We start from the raw sequence: 20481 nt of genomic DNA, 5'->3' as shown, positions 1-20481 counted from the left end.
AGCTTCCATGTAATTACTATCTTAAACCACCCTATTATATAATCTTGGGATTATCCCAGCATGTCTTTGTTCCCAAGTTAAAAAATTTACTGTCTAGTAAATAATAATGCAAAAATGAAAAACTAGTTTGAAAGGGCCTTAGAAGCTAAGCCAGCTGTTTCCAAATCTAAGCAAGTTTTTATTAGAGTGTAAATTATCTTTCCAGAAACTTTAGCGTTCTTTTAATATCAATGATACTGTTATCTGCCCCATTTCCTGCTGGTCACTTTTGGTGGGACAAGTAGAAGCCTAAAGCCTTTTTTTTTTGTTTTTAAACTTCAGGAAACATATGTATCCATTTTCCCAAAGAGATGTGAGAGGACTCTTTTGGATCGTGAAAATGGGTAATAAGAATAATTAAAGACTTTAATTGAATAATCAATTCAACTAAGCCTTGAGACGAAAAGAAAAGATGGGGTAAAATAAAAATAATTTATGAAATTGCTTAAGATTCATCTCAAGAAGAAGATCTCACTGAAGGGGACCTGGATGGATTTCACACAGTAATGGAGCTCAGGATCAGAAGTTTTTATTTTTCCTCTTTTTTTAATCCCACTCCAGTTGAGGCCCAAGTGATGCAGAAAACAAGGCAGGGCGACTTGGCCAAGGGTTTTGCTAATCCTCCTTTCTCGACAGTTTTAAAAGAGAAAATACACTCTGGCCAACACCCGCCATCGGCATTCATAATCCTTGGGGCTCTCTCTTCCCCCTTCCCCCTACTCCCACCCCAACTACGTTTGTAATACTTAATATACATGGTCTTGAAAGCCTTCTTGATATTCTCCTTCTGAGGCCATTCGGAAAAGCCTATCTTAAAATTATTCTTGGATGAGAAAGCAAATGTTCTAGAGCATGATACACAGGTGGCAGGTACCAAGCTTGCTTTTGACAAATAAGCAGCTATTCAGGCTCTTGACAATCTTCCCGATGCACCGTGGCACCATTTGCGTAGATAACATTCATTCTGTGATCGCCTTGCCAAAGTCCTTTCAACCCTTAGGATCCATCGTGATAAACTACAGTCCCTCAGGGGACATCGAATGATGGTTACACTGTACTGAGTCGAACATGATCCTAAGGTCCTCCAAACAATTGAAATCCTCCTTTCTCTGAGAGACAGAAACGTATGCAGGAATTGCAAAGAATCAGGAATGGCTACGGGCGTGAGTGAATGACGGTGGCTCAAATGTATAACCTTTGAAAATGTCAATGAAAATGTATGTTTTTCCTATAGCGGATCTATACGAACATAATATTTCTATGTGTAAATACACATACAAATATAAGTACTGTGTATAGGTCTAGTCATATTAGCTCTCTGGGGAAAAGTGCATATTCAGGGAACACGATACCTCTTACTGGACCAAAAGTTAATGGGATCAAAAGTCATCTGACAATAGTAAGATAGAAAGAATTGCTAGGTCAGGGGCTCAAACGCTTGAGCATCTGGGGTAAGACCCTTCAAGTCTGTAAGTCCTAAACATAGCATTCTGGTCCAGTTAGAGACACTGCATTCTTTACCTTATCCACCTGGGATAGACACTTGCACACAGCCCTTCCACGTCAGAAGTACCCACCTGGTGTCTGTTCGGGTGTCCCACCGAGAGCTGGAGCAGACTGCTCATGCCTGGTCAACCTCATAGCTTAAAAATCAACAACAACTCTATTTAAATAAGCATTAAAAACAACTTGAGCCTAGAAAATACACTCAGTGCTAACTCACTGGATAGTAGGGGCAGGTTTAAGTTTAGTTTTCCTACTTGTAATTAACATCGCGCGAAAGATGTTTGCGTCACAAAAGCTCTGTGGTTTTACGTGAATCTTAAGAACATCCTTTGGTATTATTTCAATTCTTAATCTTCAAAATTGTCATGTGAATCAATTAACGAGAAAGAACAATAAGTAAACTTGATATCCCGAAGTGGCTGGTTAGGTTATTAAAGAGCTGGGAAATTCACAGAAATTGTAATTTATTTAACCTTGATATTGTTTTCTAGTATCTGATTTGGTCTCCCTGGGGCCTAGCACTCCTACAGGTTATTCTTAAATGGCCACCTGCTATAATCTTTGCTCCCTGAAAAACTGAGTTATTGATTGCTTGAAGGGCTTTCATTGACTTATTCCAAAGTTCACAATACCACATTTTCAGAGCTTGTCATAAAACAGAGAAAAATGTGATAAAAAAAATCAAATCATATTTGTGATTAAAAATGATTATGTTATATAAGGCTGTCTTCTAATAAATGTCAATGAAAAAAGCAAACCTTTCCACTTCCGACAGGACAAGAAATATATTGCAGGGTGTTATGTTAGGAATTTCACCACAGTTATTTAAAAATTAAATCATTTGATAAATTTTACAAGTTAGTACCATATTTAAATATACTCATTCGCTAATATGGTGATTTAGTTATGAATTTTTAATTATTTGTCATTCATGAGCCATTGCGAATCATTAGAGTTCATTTAGTCATCTGGTAATTTAGGGAAAATTGTGTTCTCCTTCCAAGTGCAATATAAAGAAAGACCTTTATGAAACAAACATATATGGTCTTTTTTCAAGTTGGAGATGAAGTTTATTTTTATTTATAAATTATCCGGTGAAGCACAGAAACTTAACTTCTCCTTAGCCTGGTTTTTCCTTTTCAAAAGCAACCATTATTTTTGGTTCGTCTGGGAGCCTGTTTGGCTGTCTCTATCATACACGAAAAGCAAACACTCTCCAAATTTCCACTCTACCAGCTCAGCTGCCCTGGGTCTGACCTGTCCCAGTCTTTTTCAGGAAGCTCTTAGGTTACCAGGCTGGTGGTGCACACCCTCCTATCCGAGAACTCAGGAGCAGATGCCGTCTGCACGCTTCTGGCCAGGCATCAGTGGATTTGCTGTCTTCCGCATGGCAAAACAATCTACAACTGGACCAGGGCTTTGCTTCACCCGCAAACTGGAAAAAGCCCCCCCAGAGCCCTGACATTCTTGGGGTGACCCTCTAGGGAATCTGAAGCCCAAACCTATTGAAGGAGCTCAGTTTGCTAAATACGCTACTCTCTACGAACATTCAACAAGACAAGTCAGCCTCAGAAAGACGTTAAACAGATTTAAAGGAAGGGGGGAAGAAGATACTCAACGAATTTTGGAGGTTAAGGTCTCGGGGAGGGAGAGTGCCCTCTTGGATTCCACGGGCCCCTTCACGCTGTCTCTCAGAGAGCGCACGCTCTTCTGGCGGTTCCTCGCGAAACGAGCCCTCTTGATCTTCCACAACGCTGCGTCACTGAGGTTAGCGACATTGGTCCTTACAGCAGTGATAGCTTTACAAAAGGAATTAGACGTTATTTTCTTTAACGGGCTATGTAGCACAACTAGTTTGAAACAATCCATCTGTCTGTATTTTCAAGATAAAAATACATCCTTCATGGACACATGAATCATTCATCTCTCATTCATGGGGAGTCTTATATAAGAAGCCATCACTACTGCCTATGGTGACCACTGCCTATGATTCTTCTGCTTAGACCATAAGATGACATTGTCTAATTTTTTTTATTATCACTGAATACATAGTTGAGTGACCCACTTTTCCCAACTATTTAGAGCTGTAGTAACTAATAAGCATGCAAGAATGAATTTGCAAGGTGCAAATGTATCTCACAAAATTTCTCACAAACACTGTAAACATGACGACTGAATCATATTTAAGGAACACACAGTCACAAATGGTTATCATAGGTCCTCAAGGAATGAGAAGAGTTTTGCTTTTGGAATGCCGGAAACTAGTTGATCTATGGATTACTACAGGGTTACTCAATAAATACTTAATAAACTGAGTTCATGAAGTCAGAGCATCCTCCACAGTGGGAAATTAAGCCACGTGCAGAGTACGGTCTGCTTATCTAGCAGATAAGAGAATAGGAGCTATGACTGTTTAAAGCAAGTTCTTTGTTTTGCTTACTTGTAGGAAAAGGAAATTCTTTGTTACAATCCAAATGTAGCTGAGCTTCCAAAGAAAGTGTCTCAAATCTGTTGACAAAGAACTCCCAGCTCAAGGCAGGAATATCTTGCTTAAGAAAATGCAGGAGTAAAAGTTTGCTCAGTATTGTGGGTCTATCTTTAACCACAGTATCGAACTGGAAATCAAGACAGAGACACAGACCCTGGGGCAGAGGGGGGAAGAAAGTTTAAGTCAGACGTAAACATCTAAGTTACTTCAAAGCAAACGCACTAAGCAAAGCCAGTGAAACAAGGCTAAACCTTCAATCCATACATATAACGTAGAATGACCCAACTGCAATCTTTGATTACAAGTTTGGCAGAAATAAAATGCAGAAGAGGAACTTCTCCCAATTGTAGACTATCTCTTGAATTTTAATTCAGAAATCTAAACTAAATGTCTGTTATTGGTTTTCAGATGCATTCATTAACAACCACTTAATCCAAATACTCTCAAACCAATGTTTCTTTTTTCAATGTCCGCAGTTTCTATTAAAAGAAGCATACTTCCAAAGCTACATTTTAGAACACACAATACGGTTTTCTGATTCCCTTTCAAAGCTAAATGCCGTGGTTCTAGAAGAAAGTAAATTAATTTTGTCTTCTTGGAACGTGAGTGGCACACAGAATCTTAAAAAATCAAGTTGGACGGGATTGAGCATCCATTTCTCCAGTATATGACTCTATTTACCATTCCCTGTTTCCTAACTGAATGAAACTTAGAAACCGTAATTCATCCAAACAATCTATTAATTCATTCAACTCTCATCTACTAAGTGCCTCCTACATTCTAGGCCCTGGGTTGGAAGACTACCTAGTCTTCCTAAGACCAACAGAGAAGGAGTATCCAGAAGACAATTGGGAATTTTTATAAGGGAGGGTGTGGGTCCACAGTCTGCATAACCACTGAATTTCTCAGATCCTGCACTCTTTTCTTGGTCTCTTTTACAGGAAGCAGTGTAGAGATACAGATACAGTTAAGAACGTGGACTTTATTATGACTCAGAACCTGAGTCTGCCCTCCACGTACTAGCTACCTGACGCTGAAAAAGTTACCTACCCCTTCCAACCGTCGGCTTCTCTATCTGTAAAATTGGAACCCACAAGGTTATCGTGGGGATTAAATGAGACAATGGATGATGAGACACTTAATACACTGTCCTAGAAAGACAGTACCTATTTGACAAATTTAAGCTCTTGCCATTATTATTAGTTTTAATTATAATGATATAGTAATAAACTGGGTGCTAATGTGGGAAAACAGGAGATCAGTACTTTGGAGGTTCTAGTCTCGGTTCTTCCACTAACTCTCTCTGTGTCCTTTGAAGACTCATATTATCTCTCAGACTTGAGTTCTTCAATTATAAAAGAAAGGTGCCAAATAAAATAAATATGCAAGTCTTTCCAGGTCTCATATTTCATGCTCCTTTGACTTTCATTGTGGTAGGTATATTTGCCTTCTCGGGTCTTGCTTCGATTTATATTATAACTCGTCACAGAGATGATTTCTCTTAGTATCTAGCCTCTAATGACAAGAGCTCCCAGCCCAGGAGCCAGCTACATAGTATAAGATAAACCAGTCTGTTCAAAAATCTGCCAAATTTGTCTCTGTCAAAAACGGTATCACCATATGAACAAAGACTGAAAAGAAAGTACTAAGAAATAAAAACAAGAGGTCTGTTAACAAGATGTGTTTCTGGAGGGTTTTCCCCATTTAAAAGGTCCCACTGTTTCTGCTGTCCTCATCATCAGTACTGTATGTGTTCAGTGGATCAGAGCACCATCCGCAGAGCAGACAACACACATCTGAGGGACGTCACCTGCAATGCTGGCCTCTTGATGGTGTCAAGCAGGAGACCAGCCCTGGTAGCCACTGCTGGGTTGACGTCCTCCACAGCTGTCAGAAAGCAGCAGAAGGCATGTGCCAGGGAGTATTTCAGCAGGTGGTTTTTGGTCACTGAATGAATATCCAAAAATCTACAAATTACAGCCACTTTTTCCACTGCAATGGAAAAGGCAGAGGACAAAAAAAAAGGACACTTATTTAGACAAAAACTGAACCCATAAAGAAAGACTCAACTCTGGGGCCCCCACACCCTGTTTTGAGAAACCAAAAGGAAATTCTAATGCCACCTTCTTGAATGTTCCTTTTCATAGGTGCAACAGAGACTGTTTCCTCCTAGTGCAGTACTTTTCTGCTGGGCAGCCTTGATTTAACTGTGGATTGTCCTTTCTTTCTTTTTTTTTTTTTATGGTCTTCCTCATTGTTTAATTCAAACTATACTTCAAACTATTCAAAATGCCTCCATGCTCACTTCTCTGTCCAACCCACAGGCCCTTCTGCAGACCACACAGGAGACAGGAGGTGCCCACCAGACCTGGCTTTAGATTCTGGACCCCCTACTGCACTCGTACTATGTCATGATATGAAGTGACAACAAACAGACTTCCTAGGGCTATAGCAGCCATATATTTTTTATATGCAATAGATGCATGCTTACTTGATAGATTTCTTTTTTTAATTAAATTATTAAAGATTTTATTTATTTATTTGAGAGAGAGAGCACAAGCATGGGAAGGGGTAGAGAAAGAGAGAGAGAGAAGCAGACTCCCCACCGAGCGGGTAGCCCAATGTGGGGCTCCATCCCAGGACCCTGAGATCATGACCTGAGCCAAAAGCAGATGGTTAACTGACTGAGCCACCCACTCACCCCACAATTAAATTTTTAAAAAAGATTTTATTTATTTGACAGAGAGTGAGTGAGAGAGAAAGACCACAAGCAGGGGGAGGGGCAGAGGAAGAAGCGGACTCCCTGCTGAGCCAGGAGCCCAACTCCGGGATTATGACCTGAGCTGAAAGCAGATGTTTAACTGAGCCACCTAGGTGTCCCTAATAAAGCTTTTATTTTAATTCCAGTATAGTTAACATGCAGTGTTATATTAGATTCGGGTGTATAATATAGCGATTCAACAATTCCGTACATTGCTCAGTGCTCATCATGGCAGGTGTGCTCATTAATTCCCATCATCTATTTCACCCACCCCCCCACCCAACTCCATAAGTCAGCCAGAGATGGATTTGTAATTATTCTGCAAATCTATGTTAAATGATTCCAGGTACTCTTAAAACATGGCTTTATAAAAAGTTAAAGGAGCTAGTGAAGTAATATAGTGCCATGAAAATAAAGCATTTCAGTACTTTGCTTAAGCTATTTCAGTAGCCTAGAATATTCTTTCTGTTCCTCTCTGCTTTTTGGTGTTCCACCGTCCTTACAGAACCTGCTGCTGAAATTCTACCTGCTGTGACATAGAGTGGCCTCTCGGTCCCATGAACTCCTGCAAAACTACTGTCCCTTTACACCCCGTTTATTTATGTAGGGTGTTTGTGTGCCCATATACAGCTGTATGACGTATCTTCTTTTGTGTCTCCAATTATACTTATATCTTCAGTTTCTTAACCTCCTACATGTTCATATTTGGTTTCATCAATTAAATTAGTAGCTTCTTGAGAGCAGGAATCTGCTCTTACACTTCCTTTTATTGGTCCCATAGTGCTTAGTACATATAACATTTATTCAGTAAATTCACCAATTCACTTATTTTAAAAATATATACTTAAAAATAATTTCCATATATACTTAAAATATATACTTAAAAATATATGTATACATATTATATATTTATTATATCATATGTGTATTATATATTATATTTTACATTACATATAAAAATAATATTTTCTATTATATATAATATATATATATAAAACTAAGAAACTATCCTAGATACATGAAGGAGGATGGAAGTAACTGGAAAAATGAATTGTTATGAACTCAGTGTTTGTGCTCCTCTCCCCCCACACACATACCAAAATCCGTATGCTGATGCCTTAACCCTCAATGTGATGGCATTCAGAGGTGGGGCCTTTGGGAGATAAGTGAAGTCATGAGGGTAGGGCCCCCATGATGGGATTTGTATCCTTATAAGAAGAGGAAGGGAACCAGAGCTCTCTAATTCTCTCTCTGCCATGTGGGGACACAGAGAGGAGGCAGTCATCTACAAGACAGGAAGAGAGCCCTCACTAAAGAACCATATGTTCTTGGCACCTTGATCTTGGACTTCCCATCATCCAGAACTGTGAGAAAATGAATGTCTGTTGTTTAAGCCCCCCAACCTGAGCAACCTACACGCACCAATATATGAATCATCCCCAAGTCTTGGCTTAAAAGTCAAGTCGCGACTAAAGAAATAAGACAGGTGTGACTATAACTAAAACGTAATCTAAAGAGCTATAGACCCCACTAAGGAGGTGTGACTAAAAATCGATGGAGGTGGCATGTGAATGGACCTTGAAGAGAAGAGGATTTCAGATGGAGAGCAGAGTGGCCAAGACAAAGTTGAGGGAAGCGGGAAGCAACGGGGAAGTTGTGACGGAATATCAGAAAGGAGAGCGGGAAATGAGGCTGCAAGTACTCGCGGTTAGACCCGGAGAGGCTTTGACTGTCAGTGTAAGGCCTTTGAACTTTATTACTTTAGTCTCTATGCTTTTTTGAATAGAAAAGCGACATAATCAGAGCTGCAACAGAATAATCTACTTCTTAAATTGGACCGAAAGAGCATAAATATTTATCTGCTTTATTTGTATTTAAATACCTGTAAAATGTTGCCAATACCAGGTGGCCCGGGGCTAGGAAATGTTACTCTAATTCTCTAAAACATCAGATGTTATCCTATCAACCAGCCCCAGGCGTTCGCTGGGCATTAAGAAGTAAGACCTCTGTGATGTGGCCAGATACTAGCGAATGTGTAATAGTTAATTCACCTAATGGAACTTCCATTTCTTTGTCAAATTTTGGAGACATTGAAACAACACGGAACCATTCTGATAAGGCACACAATGGCATGCGGGCCCTGCTTGCTGCTCCCAAGAATGGGAGTCCTAGCAGACTGGGGTGACGGTGAAGGCAGCTGACATGAGGCTAAAAGTACACGTCCGAGTTCCCTCCTTACCATGTTCCTCCGAGAACTTGCCATTCTAAGTACAAGGAAATCATACCCATCACTGCCCTAGACTGGATCCTTGATGCTTCAGTGGAAGATTCTAATAGCAGAGATTCTCAAACTTCATTGAATTACCTGGAGACCTTGTTAAAAACGTACATTCCTGGCCTTACCCCCTAAGATTCTAATTCAGTAGGTCTAGGGATGGGTCCCAGCCATCTGTGTGTTTGAGGAACATTCCCAGTTACTTTGATACAAGTAACCTATTGTATCATGTTGTATGATATATTATATTGACTACATAATACCATGTATCATGTAGACTGTATAATTTATCATTCAAGCCAGGATCCATTTGAGTGTAAACAAGCACCCAAGTAGTAAATATGCCTGGACAACAGGCATAAACTAGGAGTATCCTAGGCAAACCTGAACAGGGTCACCCTACCTGAGGATGACTCTGCAAAATACAATTATAAAGAAAGCTCAGTTAAGTAGAACCACCAAAGAACACTAGCAAGGAAGACAGCACTCTTTTAAAAGAAAGGAGGCGGGGCACCTGGGAGGCTCAGTCTATTGAGTGCCCCACTCTTGATTTTGGCTCAGTTCATGATCTCAGGGTCATGAGATCAAGCCCTACATCAACAGGCTCTGCACTCAGTGCAGAATCTGCTTGAGATTCTCTCTCTCTCCCTCCCCCAACTCCCCACTCGTGCGTGAGCTCTCCCTCTCTCTCTCTCTAAATACGTAAATAAATAAAATCTTTAAAAGAAAATTTAAAGAGAGGAGGGTCAACAAGAGACGTCATGACTGGACATCTGGTTTACCTTGTGACACCCCCACCCAGAGAATTTTTAAGCTAATACAGAGGTACCTGCTTCAAACCTCATCTTCCAGTCTTTGCTGTTGAAATTGCCATTTATGATTGTCCAGAAGATGTCAGCACCATGAGGAAGTGACAAAGCATGGAGAAGCAGAGGAACTGCCAATGAAGATAACTGGGAGAACTCAGATTTGACGACTCTCCACAGGCTGAGGAAGCAAGAAGCAAAGTGGTTACAGTTATGATAACCTTTCTAGAAAACAAACACAATTATCTCAAGTTTATGGGAAATGTCATTAACAGGCAGCTGGTAGGGATGCCTTTGGTGAAGTTACACCCATCCACAAGACTAAAATCCAACAACACAGGAAAACACCACTTAATACTACATTTTAACATAAGAAATAAAAATTATATATTAGAAATTCAGGTATATAAATGAGCGATGACTTAAAAATATACAAAATTGATACTAGTTCTGTTTAGATGATGGGGTGAAAAGTGATTTTTTAAAAAATTTTCTTATAGGGGCGCCTGGGTGGCACAGTGGTTAAGAGTCTGCCTTCGGCTCAGGGCGTGATCCCGGCATTATGGGATCGAGCCCCACATCAGGCTCCTCTGCTATGAGCCTGCTTCTTCCTCTCCCACTCCCTGCTTGTGTTCCCTCTCTCGCTGGCTGTCTCTATCTCTGTCAAATAAATAAATAAAATCTTTAAAAAAAATTTTTTTCTTATAGTGACTATCTGGAGAGCTCTGTTGATTTTGCCTGCCCGGCAGCCTTTCCTCTTTATTCTAGCAAAGAACAACTCTATTTCTATTAAGAACAGCCTCTCTACCAACTAGCAGGGCTATCAATCAAGGTCCTCCCCTTCCTTATTGTAAGAGTGAACCCAAAACCCTGGCTGATCAAGGTAGTTGAAGGAAGCAAATCATATGCGGCACTGCTAGAAAACCATCCCAGCGACAAAAAAGCCTGGAATTCACCAGTTCCACACGGCTTTCCCAATTCTCTAGGGCAGCCTTGTTTGAAATCAGGAAGATAGTGTCCTTCCCCAGATCACTTCACTGTTCATCATGGCTTTTGTGTCAGGGTGGTACTTTGAGGAAAAACCTGGGCTATGTAGCCCAAAGGTTAAGGCAGAGATCCCATAGCACCAGCAATCCATTTGGCCTGGGTAAATGTCCTATAGAGTCTGCCTTTATTTGTTTGTTTGTTTAGTTAGAGAGCAGGGAGGAGGGGCAGAGGGACAGAGAGAGAATCTCAAGCAGGCTCCACCCTCAATGAGCTGCCCAATGCAGGGCTTGATCTCAAGACCCAGATGAGATCATGACCTGAGCCAAAAGCAAGAGTCAGACACTTAACCAACTGAGCCACCCTGGCGCCCCCTGTAGAGGGTGCTTTAACAACAAAAGTTGGCCTACTTAGTAGTCCTACTCCCACTGAATGAACAGAACTTCTGCCTATCTCCCAACCCTACTCCTTCATGGCTTTTGCCTGGACTTTCTCATCCATATGCTCAGATCAGTCCTACTCTTCCCCACATCCAGGTCAGCCAGGTCTACCCTCCCACCAGCTCCTCCCATTCCACCTGTACAAGTGCCATTTTATCATAAGGAAACTTCTGGAGACTCTCCACTTTTCCCATTCTATGCTTCTGTACTGGGTTGAATAGTGTCCCTACCCAAGATATTCCTAATCCTGACTAAGAATTCTTTTCCCTCTTTTCCATACTCTTCTCCCAAACATCAATCTTCTTCTGATATCATTTGCCTCCCGTCTTAGACTGGATCTCAGAGTCAACCATTTCCTCACTCCAAAATTCCTCGTCCCCCTGACTGCCACCATAATCAAATCACAAATCCCTACTCCTGAATAAACCCCCAATGCCCCCTTGTCTCATCCACTCCCAGACCCCAGAACTAACTTGGTCCTACTAACTCCTACTAACTTGGTCCACCACAAACTGGTGCTAGCTAAGTTCAGCTTGACGCTGAAGCTGACCATTCTTAGATTACTTCTTGTTGACACCCTACTGTTTTCCTCCATGAGCTATTCCATACTTTTTTCCGTGTTCCTTGAGCTCTCAACCGAATCTCTATCCCCCTCCCTCTCGGGGAAAGACATCAGGATGCACTACTCTTAAGGTTCAGTAATGAGCTCCCCTTGTCACTTTATTTCTCTTTTCCTCAAAATATATCTCCTTTCAAAGAAAAGAACATCCCTCCTCTCTTCCACTCCGCCCCCCCTTTGTTCTTGATTGCATATTCTTGCCTTCCAGGACTTGGCTCTACCAGCTACTCCCTTTCCTCTAATCTTTTGCACTGACCATAAATATTTTCAGATTTATATCTTAAAAATCCATAACATCCACTCCTTTTCCCCTCTAAATATCTGATCTCTCCCTTCTTTTCTAATAAACTTTTCAGAAGAAAGTTCTGTGCTATTTCTTGACATTCCCTAAGTCCTTGCAACATGCTCTTTCTACTCCCTTAAGTGTGGGTGGTCCCTAAGTGTCTCTCTTTCTTCATATTCATGCTATTAAAGTACAACTCTGACCCTGTTTATTGTTTTGAGATCTTCCATAGATCTCCAAACATCATGAAGTGAAGTCCCTATCTTCAAGGCCCTTCACACTTGGGTCCCAACATATTTCTCCACCTTCATTTTCCATTACTCCCTTAAGACCATCCCATGTGGCAAAAAATAAAACCTTGGTATCACCTAAGTATGCCCTACTCACTTCTTGTCCCTTCCTTCTAACTCTGCCATCTTTACTCTTGACATTCTCACTTTCAACAAAATGTCCTGCCCATCTCAAATCTCCCCCTGTTAAAATTTTATCATTCTCTCAATGTCCATCCAAATGGTATCTGCCCCTGAGACCTTCTCTAGTCATCTAGAAATGCCCTCTCCCACCTCCAAACGATATAAAACAGTCATCCATCACACATCCCTCGGATTGACAGTGACTCACGTATACACAGGATGACCAAGTATCTTAGTTTGTCCAAGATCTTGGTTTACATCATACTAAGTGATTGATGTTATTATGACGATCACCCCTTCTTCACTCTCAAAAGTAGATAATGTGAAGAATAAATTACGTGCTTGTCTTCAGTATAAATAGCACTCACCCCCTTCCAAACTCGATTGCAAATTCCCAAAGTTCCTAGAATAATAACATACATAGCAAGCCCCCAATAATGCCTGTTGAATGCATGAGTGAACAAAGGAACAAAATGAGTGAAAAGACAGAGCCTTACGTCGGTTTGTCACCAAGTTAACCTAACTCAACCTCTTCTTTCTTCTCATCACCTCATTCTCATACATTTAAATGAGGATAATATTTTTGTGACTTACTCCCAGGAAGACTCTAACAGTTATTTTCAGTTATTTTCTGCTCAGGAAGAAAAACTCTATTTAAATCCAGGGCAATATTTTATTATTTTCCTCAAAATGCTTCAGCAGTCTCTAAAAATATTGTATCAGACAATATGTGGAGAGATTTTTTATGTCTATTAGCAGTGCTATTTCAAGTAAGAAATCGAATAAGCATTTGGTGTTAATATTATACTAGATCATATTACGTAAACAGTGATTTAGTCCCTGTTGACATTTTTCCAGGGGACACTATACTCTTAAGCCACCCAACAACTGATGACCCAGTAACCCTTATTTTGCCTCTTCTATTTCTACAGTGTCTAGCAAAGAAAGTTACTGTTCCTCCTGTTGATATAACTTAAACATTAGACTCAGTAAAAGAAATAAAAGCTATTCTCATAGGCAACTGGGCTGTCCTGGCTAAGAGAAAAGGCCCAAATGAGTCGGTAAGTCTTGTCCTAACTTTGATTTTTACAGCTAAAGCCTAAAATATAAACAACAACAACAACAAGGAAGACATACCTTGCAATCAACATGTGATCCTGAATGTGGGCTAAAAACTGAGGGTGGTCTTTTCTAGCAATGTATAAACACTCCCCATGTAGACAGAGAATCTTCAGGCAACTGAGCATATTAAAAAGAATGTCTGGCTCTTCAAACTTTGCCATTTCCTATGCAAAGAACCACATGGTTACTACTGAGTTATCTAAAATAGTAATGCTACCACACCACACACTTAAATATCTCAAAAAATATACCTGGAAAATGGTGTATATTAGTCTCAAAGTTACTGGAAGCTGTTGGTAGCAAAACTTTCTCTCAGTGTCATTCTTTATTGCTGGGAAGAAAAAATTACATAAAGGTTAGCATAGCTCCTCCTTTTCCCTACTACTCATGACCTGATCAAGACCATAAAACAAAGAGGACTGAAAATAAATATATAATATATTCAAAGGTATTTTGTATAATTGTTCTTATTTGCTCCCCAAGGTGGCACCTATCCCTTCTATGATGCCAGAGCAGGAAACCTTCTAGATTCAGGGTTCTCAGCTTCCATGTAGCCCATCATATATATTCAGATGTCCTTGGCTCCCTGAAGCAACCCCAGCCTGGGCTTATGCTCCCGTGGGCAGCGAGTTCTGCTGCCACCTGGAGGGGCCTGGTGCCTGGCTAGGTACTCCTTCCTTACTGAAAGGGAGATAAGAAGGTATTAAAGAGAGGTATTCAAGTTGTGTTAACACCTAACGAGGAATTTATCCCATGGACTCATGCCAAAGGGAGTGTCTGAAAGAAGTTAGGCATACTCAGGTCAGAACAACTACTCATGGTTTTAATCTTCTTGTGAGTCTCTCTAATACCTTTGCCCCTCCAGGTGGGATGGCAGTATATGGTACCTGAGGTAAGCTAGAGAAAAGAATTCACCAGTTAGCCAGAATTAGACACTAGTGTAAAATGTTTTCAAATCACCGTTCTAAGTTTTGGCAATCCCTGGAACCAGAGACAACGGGAGTCAAACTCTCTTGGGGTATATACTAAACAGTTCATCGATCATCTTCTGCTTTCGTGTATTTTAAATACTTGTTACTGGTCCTCGAATCTATTTTTTCTAGTGTGAGAGTTTTAGAAATACTTTTGGTGGAAGACATATCTGACAGCTATAAAGAAAGAGGCACCAGGCCACGAAACGCAGAAACAGGAAATAGTCTGCAAGGAAGGAGGGATCACAGACACGTGCTGATAGAACACGTCTGCTCTGCCAGAAGAGCTCAGGACCATGGCCTGAAGGCCCGCAGAGCAGAAGCAGGACTGGGCTCAGAGCAGCAGGGAAGGCTGGTCTTGGAGNCGTGCTGATAGAACACGTCTGCTCTGCCAGAAGAGCTCAGGACCATGGCCTGAAGGCCCGCAGAGCAGAAGCAGGACTGGGCTCAGAGCAGCAGGGAAGGCTGGTCGTGGAAGAAAATTAAGGGAGGCTTTCCTGAGGAGACCATTTATAACTCGACCTGCAAGACAGCAGGGAATAAAAGCAGGAAAATAGACCAGAGGCCAAAGTAGTGTGTGAGGGAGACAAACAGAGCAAATGTTTAAGCAAGGAAAAGAGTCATTCGTAAGAAGAAATTGCTTAATTTTAACCACTGCTCCTACAAAATCTTACGAGTAAATAAAAGTGGCAGTTAATTGATTTGTGTGCCATCTTAGGTTTAAAAGATATATTTGTATATAAAGAGTACAGGTTATTGGATCCTAAGTGACATCCTTGCTTCCTTTAGGCATTAATGCGTGACAGGAACAAGCCCTAGGCCCGGGTCTCAGAAAGTCATTAATTCTAAGTAAACCAGGACAACCTGGTTCTAGTCTCAATCCTGCCACGAACTAGTTGTTCGATATCTGGATTTCCAATTCCCAGATCTCTGCCCCAGATATACCCAGAATTGGGGGTGGTGGGTGGAGCTCATTCATTCTGTGTTTCAAACCCTCACACCATCCTGATGCTCGATCAGGGCCGCACGTAAGCCTAAAGTGTAAATTAGGAACGACGACTAAAGCTGCACGACCATGGGCACGTTTCATCCACCTGGGGGGTATTTTCCTCATCCGCAAAGTGAGAAGCCTGAATTAGATCAGCAGGTTTCCAGGTTCTTTTCTATAGACGATTTTGTTTAAAGAAACTCACTTAGAACCCCAACGTATGAAAGAGAGCAGGTCAGCACACTCGGGGTGAAGCCGGGTGGGCCCCCGGGCTGCTCATTAGGACTTGCCCCTGTCTTCCCGCGATTTGCCACCCCAAATAAGGAAGGTCCAAAGGAAACAACACAGAGTGTGCAGTACTCCAAGGACACGGTGAGAACCAATGAAGTAGGTCATCTCAGGTGTTCTTTCAATTTCTAGGTTTCAATGGTTCTAAACAGAGTGATCCGGTTTATTCATACTCAGCCGATCACACGTACGATTCATGAAGAAGCAGTTAGTTCAGACCAAGCATTTCATACTAATGAGACTAATGTCTTACTCAGACCTTGGTCTGAATGAGACACCCCAGGGCTGTAATAGACCCACACAATAGTCATTTAACAGTGTTTGCTGTTCACTGAAGGAATGACGGAAAGCCCATGATTCCCAAACTTTGGTTCTGGGGGTGGGCCACCTGGTTCAGGGTAGTGGAAGCTGGAAGATAAAAAATGAGTCATATTTACTCCAGGCGCTGTACAAATTCCCAAAGTGACACAGTGCAGATCTAGAAATCAAGCTTTCCCAAAGGCACACGGGGTCATATGTGAAATTCCCCGAACTCCTTCAGACCACGAAGAGCGAGAGTATGATTCCAAGCCTGCCTGCCATTTTGCAGTCCCCGATTAGCGCACACACAGCTGCAAGCAAACTAGAAAGAGGCCATCCTTCCTCTAGCTCTGAGCGAAGCCAACAAGCCTCAGAGCAAAAAAGTGTGCAACTGTACCCAGTGAGCCTGTCCAGCGACCTGGTCAAGCCCCTGGGGCACAGAAGCTGCTTGAACTCAAGTTCCATCGGCTTTATCCCAAAACGCTCTGCCTTGGTCAAATGCCCCGAGAGGCTGTCGAGAGGGCCAGCACCCTCCGCTCAGTCATCCAGCCTTGGTTCATAGCTACCTCTCCACGAGAACCTGCCACACCGTAAGTAGGAAGGTGCTGCTAAGGTGGTGGGTTCTGCTGATACAAAGCACGTGCGGCCAGAAAGCAGCTCAGGGACCTCTGCTCTGCTAGAAGCACAGGCTGGATCTGTTCACTTCACGATCTGAGGGGAAATGGTTCATTTGCACCGTCTCCACTAGAGAAGCTAAGCCTGAACTTGCCCAAGTTGACAGGAATCTAAAAAACCAGAGTTCTGAATGTCAGAACAGTGCTAACTGGGAAATGGCAGAGTTCACCTACCAGCATGTTCCATGGGCTCGGTGCAATCGCCTGGGTTCTCCCCATGCTTGGTTGCTGGATTCTCTTCCTCCTCACCTTCGGGGCCTATAATAAACTCTGGTCTGGAAGAAAGGAGGCTATCCTCAAGGCTGTCTGTGGGCTCCTGAAACAAACAAGACAAGCAGCCAGGTGAGCAGCCCCTTACGGATACAAAGAACGGTTTTGCTTGGTTCCACAAAGATCCATTGTGTGCCTGCTGTGTCCCAGCCCTGTGCTGAGCCCTGAAGGACAAAGGAGCTGGCCTCAGAAGAAATGTAAGCTCACCTCCGTAATAATTAAAGGGACTTTGGATCAGCTGTTACTAAAACATTTTCATTCCCTTGCAATAAATATGGAAAAATCTCAAAAATATTAAATCGGCCTAGGCCCGCTTTCCCTGTGATCATGTCCCACTCACCAAGGGATTCCAATCCGTGCACATTTTGTTCAGTAACAGTACTTAATGAGCAGGGAATAATACAGGGTTCACAGCAATATATTAACATGCACACAGTGGTTGTTCGGAGACGTCAAACTTTTAGGAGCAAGAAATCGCTATAACGTATGCATTAAAAGCTGGGTATGGCAAGCCAAGTGTCCGTCAACACATGAACAGAGAGACAAAAGGTGTTATATACATGCAGTGAAACATGAGCCAGCCTTACAGAAGAAGGAAGTCTGACATCTGCCATGTGAGAGAACCTTTAGGACATGGCACTAAGTGAAACAAACCAGTCATAAAAAGGACAATTTCTGCATGATTCCAGTTAAATGAGGTCTCTACGGTAGTCAAATTCAAAGATGCAGAAAGTAGAAGGGAGTGTCCAGGGGTCCGGGGAGGGGGGAAACAGGAAGTTCTTGTTTAGTGGGTATAGAATTTCAGTTTTGCAAGATGACAAAGTTCTGGAGATGGGTTGTACCACGTAACTATACTATACAAGATATATTTATAGACATGTCAGATATAATACATAGGTATAAAACCCGCTGCAGAAATAGGTGAAATTGGGAAAATTAAAAGAGAGAGAGAACACTAGCTATGGCTGCCGCTTAAAATATCCATCTCCAGTGAAGCTCCAATTCTGGCCTTTTTCTTCCCTTCAAGTTCCACTTCAAATAGCCTCTTTTAAAAATCATACTCTTTTAGCTAACACTTTGACCGGTACACATTTTTTTCAAGAATTATTTGACAGCCAGCTCAAGACTGATGGAGTGTAGAGGGACACCCACAAGAAAACCAGCGCTTAGCACAGGGGCTGCGAGGGCCCCGAAGAGTCTCTCTGCCAACCTCACAGTTTTGCTAAGCCTGACCCTGTCCCTCGGTCACCCGTGAGCAAGGCACTAAATCACATTCTAAAGTGAGTTTCATGAAATTCGCTATGGTAAAGAGCTCTCTGTTGCATATGGACTCTTCGATAACCCATGTGTCTAGAATCATCTTCCCAGATGGCAGGGACTGGTGTCACCCTTCTCGAGCTCAAGCCTCCTGCTAGCCCTGCCACAGCCTCACCCTCTTGTCCTCTGCCTGTCCCAGGAAGGGAACCGAAGAGCAAAAGGAGCTGACCCGCTCAGTGGAGACCACCCAGAAGTTTGGAGTGTGCTACAGCATAACCCTCCTTTATTGATGAGCATCTGTCCCATAAACCTTTGGAAGAGGAAAACAGAATCCTTCAGCTTCGCCTCCAAATGTGTTATTTTCAGCCCATGACAAGTTTCCGAAGCATCATGCATGTGGGAGATTGCTCTGATGGCCCAGGTTCTCTACACTTAGGCTTCTTCCTCCCTGTTTCCCGGGATGGTGGTGGGAAAACAGACACAAAACAGAAAGCCAGCTGGGGACAGGGCAGGGGACAGCGCAGGGGACAGGGCAGGGGACAGGACATCTGTCTCCATCCTCTTCACCCTCTCCTTCCCTCCCTGAAACAGAAGTCTGTACTTGACGCAGCCATATCCTCAGCTGATTCTGTTCTTAAACCACACGCTACTGGGGCCCGTGCTTACTCCCATCCCCAAAGGCACAGAGGACCCTCCATCTCAGGATCCCCTGGATACATTTCAGTCCAATATTTTTCCTCTCTTCTCCTGACATGACCGGAGACTCCTAAACTGCCTCCTTCCTTGGTTTTGGAGTTCTTGCCCTCCCTCGGTTTTTCCCCTGTGTCTCTGGCCTCTTCTCAGTTTCTTTCTAATCTTCACTTCTCCTGTTTTCCCTCTTAAGAGCTGGTCCTTCCCAGGATGCTAGTCGTGGCTAGCTAGCATTTCTCTTCTCATTCCACACATCCCAGCACAATATGCTGGCAGGTCCAAACTTTTATCTACTTCTGACCTTCCTCCGATGACCCACCTGACAGGGCATGACAACCACCCCCCGCCCCGGGTATCTAAAAGGCATCTCAACCCGCTATGTCTGACTGTGCCTGCATCATACCACTCCTATCAAAAAAATCACCTCTGCTACTGTTATGCTCTTCTATAAATGGCAGTGTTATCAGCTCCCAAGCCAGAAAACCCGGGTCTGCCCTCCACTTGTCCATACCTCAACACCACCCACACACCAAACACTGCCGACTGGCTTGCCTAAAAATCCGCCAGGCCTGCCCCTTCTCTGATCCTCACTACCACTGCTTTAACTCAGACTTCCCCACTTTCTCTCTGAGGCACCACATTAACCATCTTGACTCGGCGCCTGTCCCCAGGGTCCAAATCCTCCAAACCCTCTTTTCTCCAAGTCATTAAATCGCATCACCACCCTGATTAAATTCTTCAGGATTCCCCCATTCACCAAGACAAAACCCAAACTTCTGAGTCTGGCAGGCAGAGCCCTTAATGAATGGGAAAATAAGACCGAGTCTGTCTTGCTTGACCCAGCTTTCAATTCCTTCCCATCCTGCTCCCTGCACTAGCAACACTCAACTGCCGCTGGTTTCCTGAGCATATCATTCCCTGCTTTCCTCTGATCACTTACACAGAGAGTTTGCTGGGTCTCGAAAGTTCTTCTCTCCCAACGCCTTCATTTCATTAACTCCGCTCCTTCAAATATGAGCCCAGGAGCTCTCTCCTCCCTATCACACCTCCAAGCTGGATCTGCTGTCCCTCCTCTGCCCCCATAGCTCCCTAGTCCAGACCGCTTCCATCACGCTCATCACACTAATGTTTTTTCATTTACTTAAACATCTCCCTGATTAGACTCTAAGTGTCTTGATTTTAATTTGTTTTTACATCATCCAGGACTGTTTTTTAGTTAAGTACCCAATGACAACACTGAAAGACCATAGCCCAGGGAGGTAATTTTATGACATGTAGGATGAACAAGTTTAGTAGGCAGAAAGGTA

General features: G+C 42.5%; 1 protein-coding gene across 1 annotated transcript in view; it reads right to left on the bottom strand.

Moving 5' to 3' along the window:
* The window catches only part of UNC79 (unc-79 homolog, NALCN channel complex subunit), a 203516-nt gene that overhangs the window by 90041 nt on the left and 92994 nt on the right, over window positions 1-20481 (bottom strand). The window contains 7 exon segments of the mRNA XM_034643061.1: window positions 3165-3344; window positions 3986-4187; window positions 5844-6025; window positions 9899-10056; window positions 13752-13900; window positions 13988-14067; window positions 17132-17273. Of these exon segments, the coding sequence (XP_034498952.1) occupies window positions 3165-3344; window positions 3986-4187; window positions 5844-6025; window positions 9899-10056; window positions 13752-13900; window positions 13988-14067; window positions 17132-17273 (1093 nt within the window).

The sequence above is a fragment of the Ailuropoda melanoleuca genome, chromosome 14, assembly GCF_002007445.2.
Source record: "Ailuropoda melanoleuca isolate Jingjing chromosome 14, ASM200744v2, whole genome shotgun sequence".
NCBI lineage: Eukaryota > Metazoa > Chordata > Mammalia > Carnivora > Ursidae > Ailuropoda > Ailuropoda melanoleuca.
This window is presented reverse-complemented; position numbering and strand designations above follow the sequence as displayed.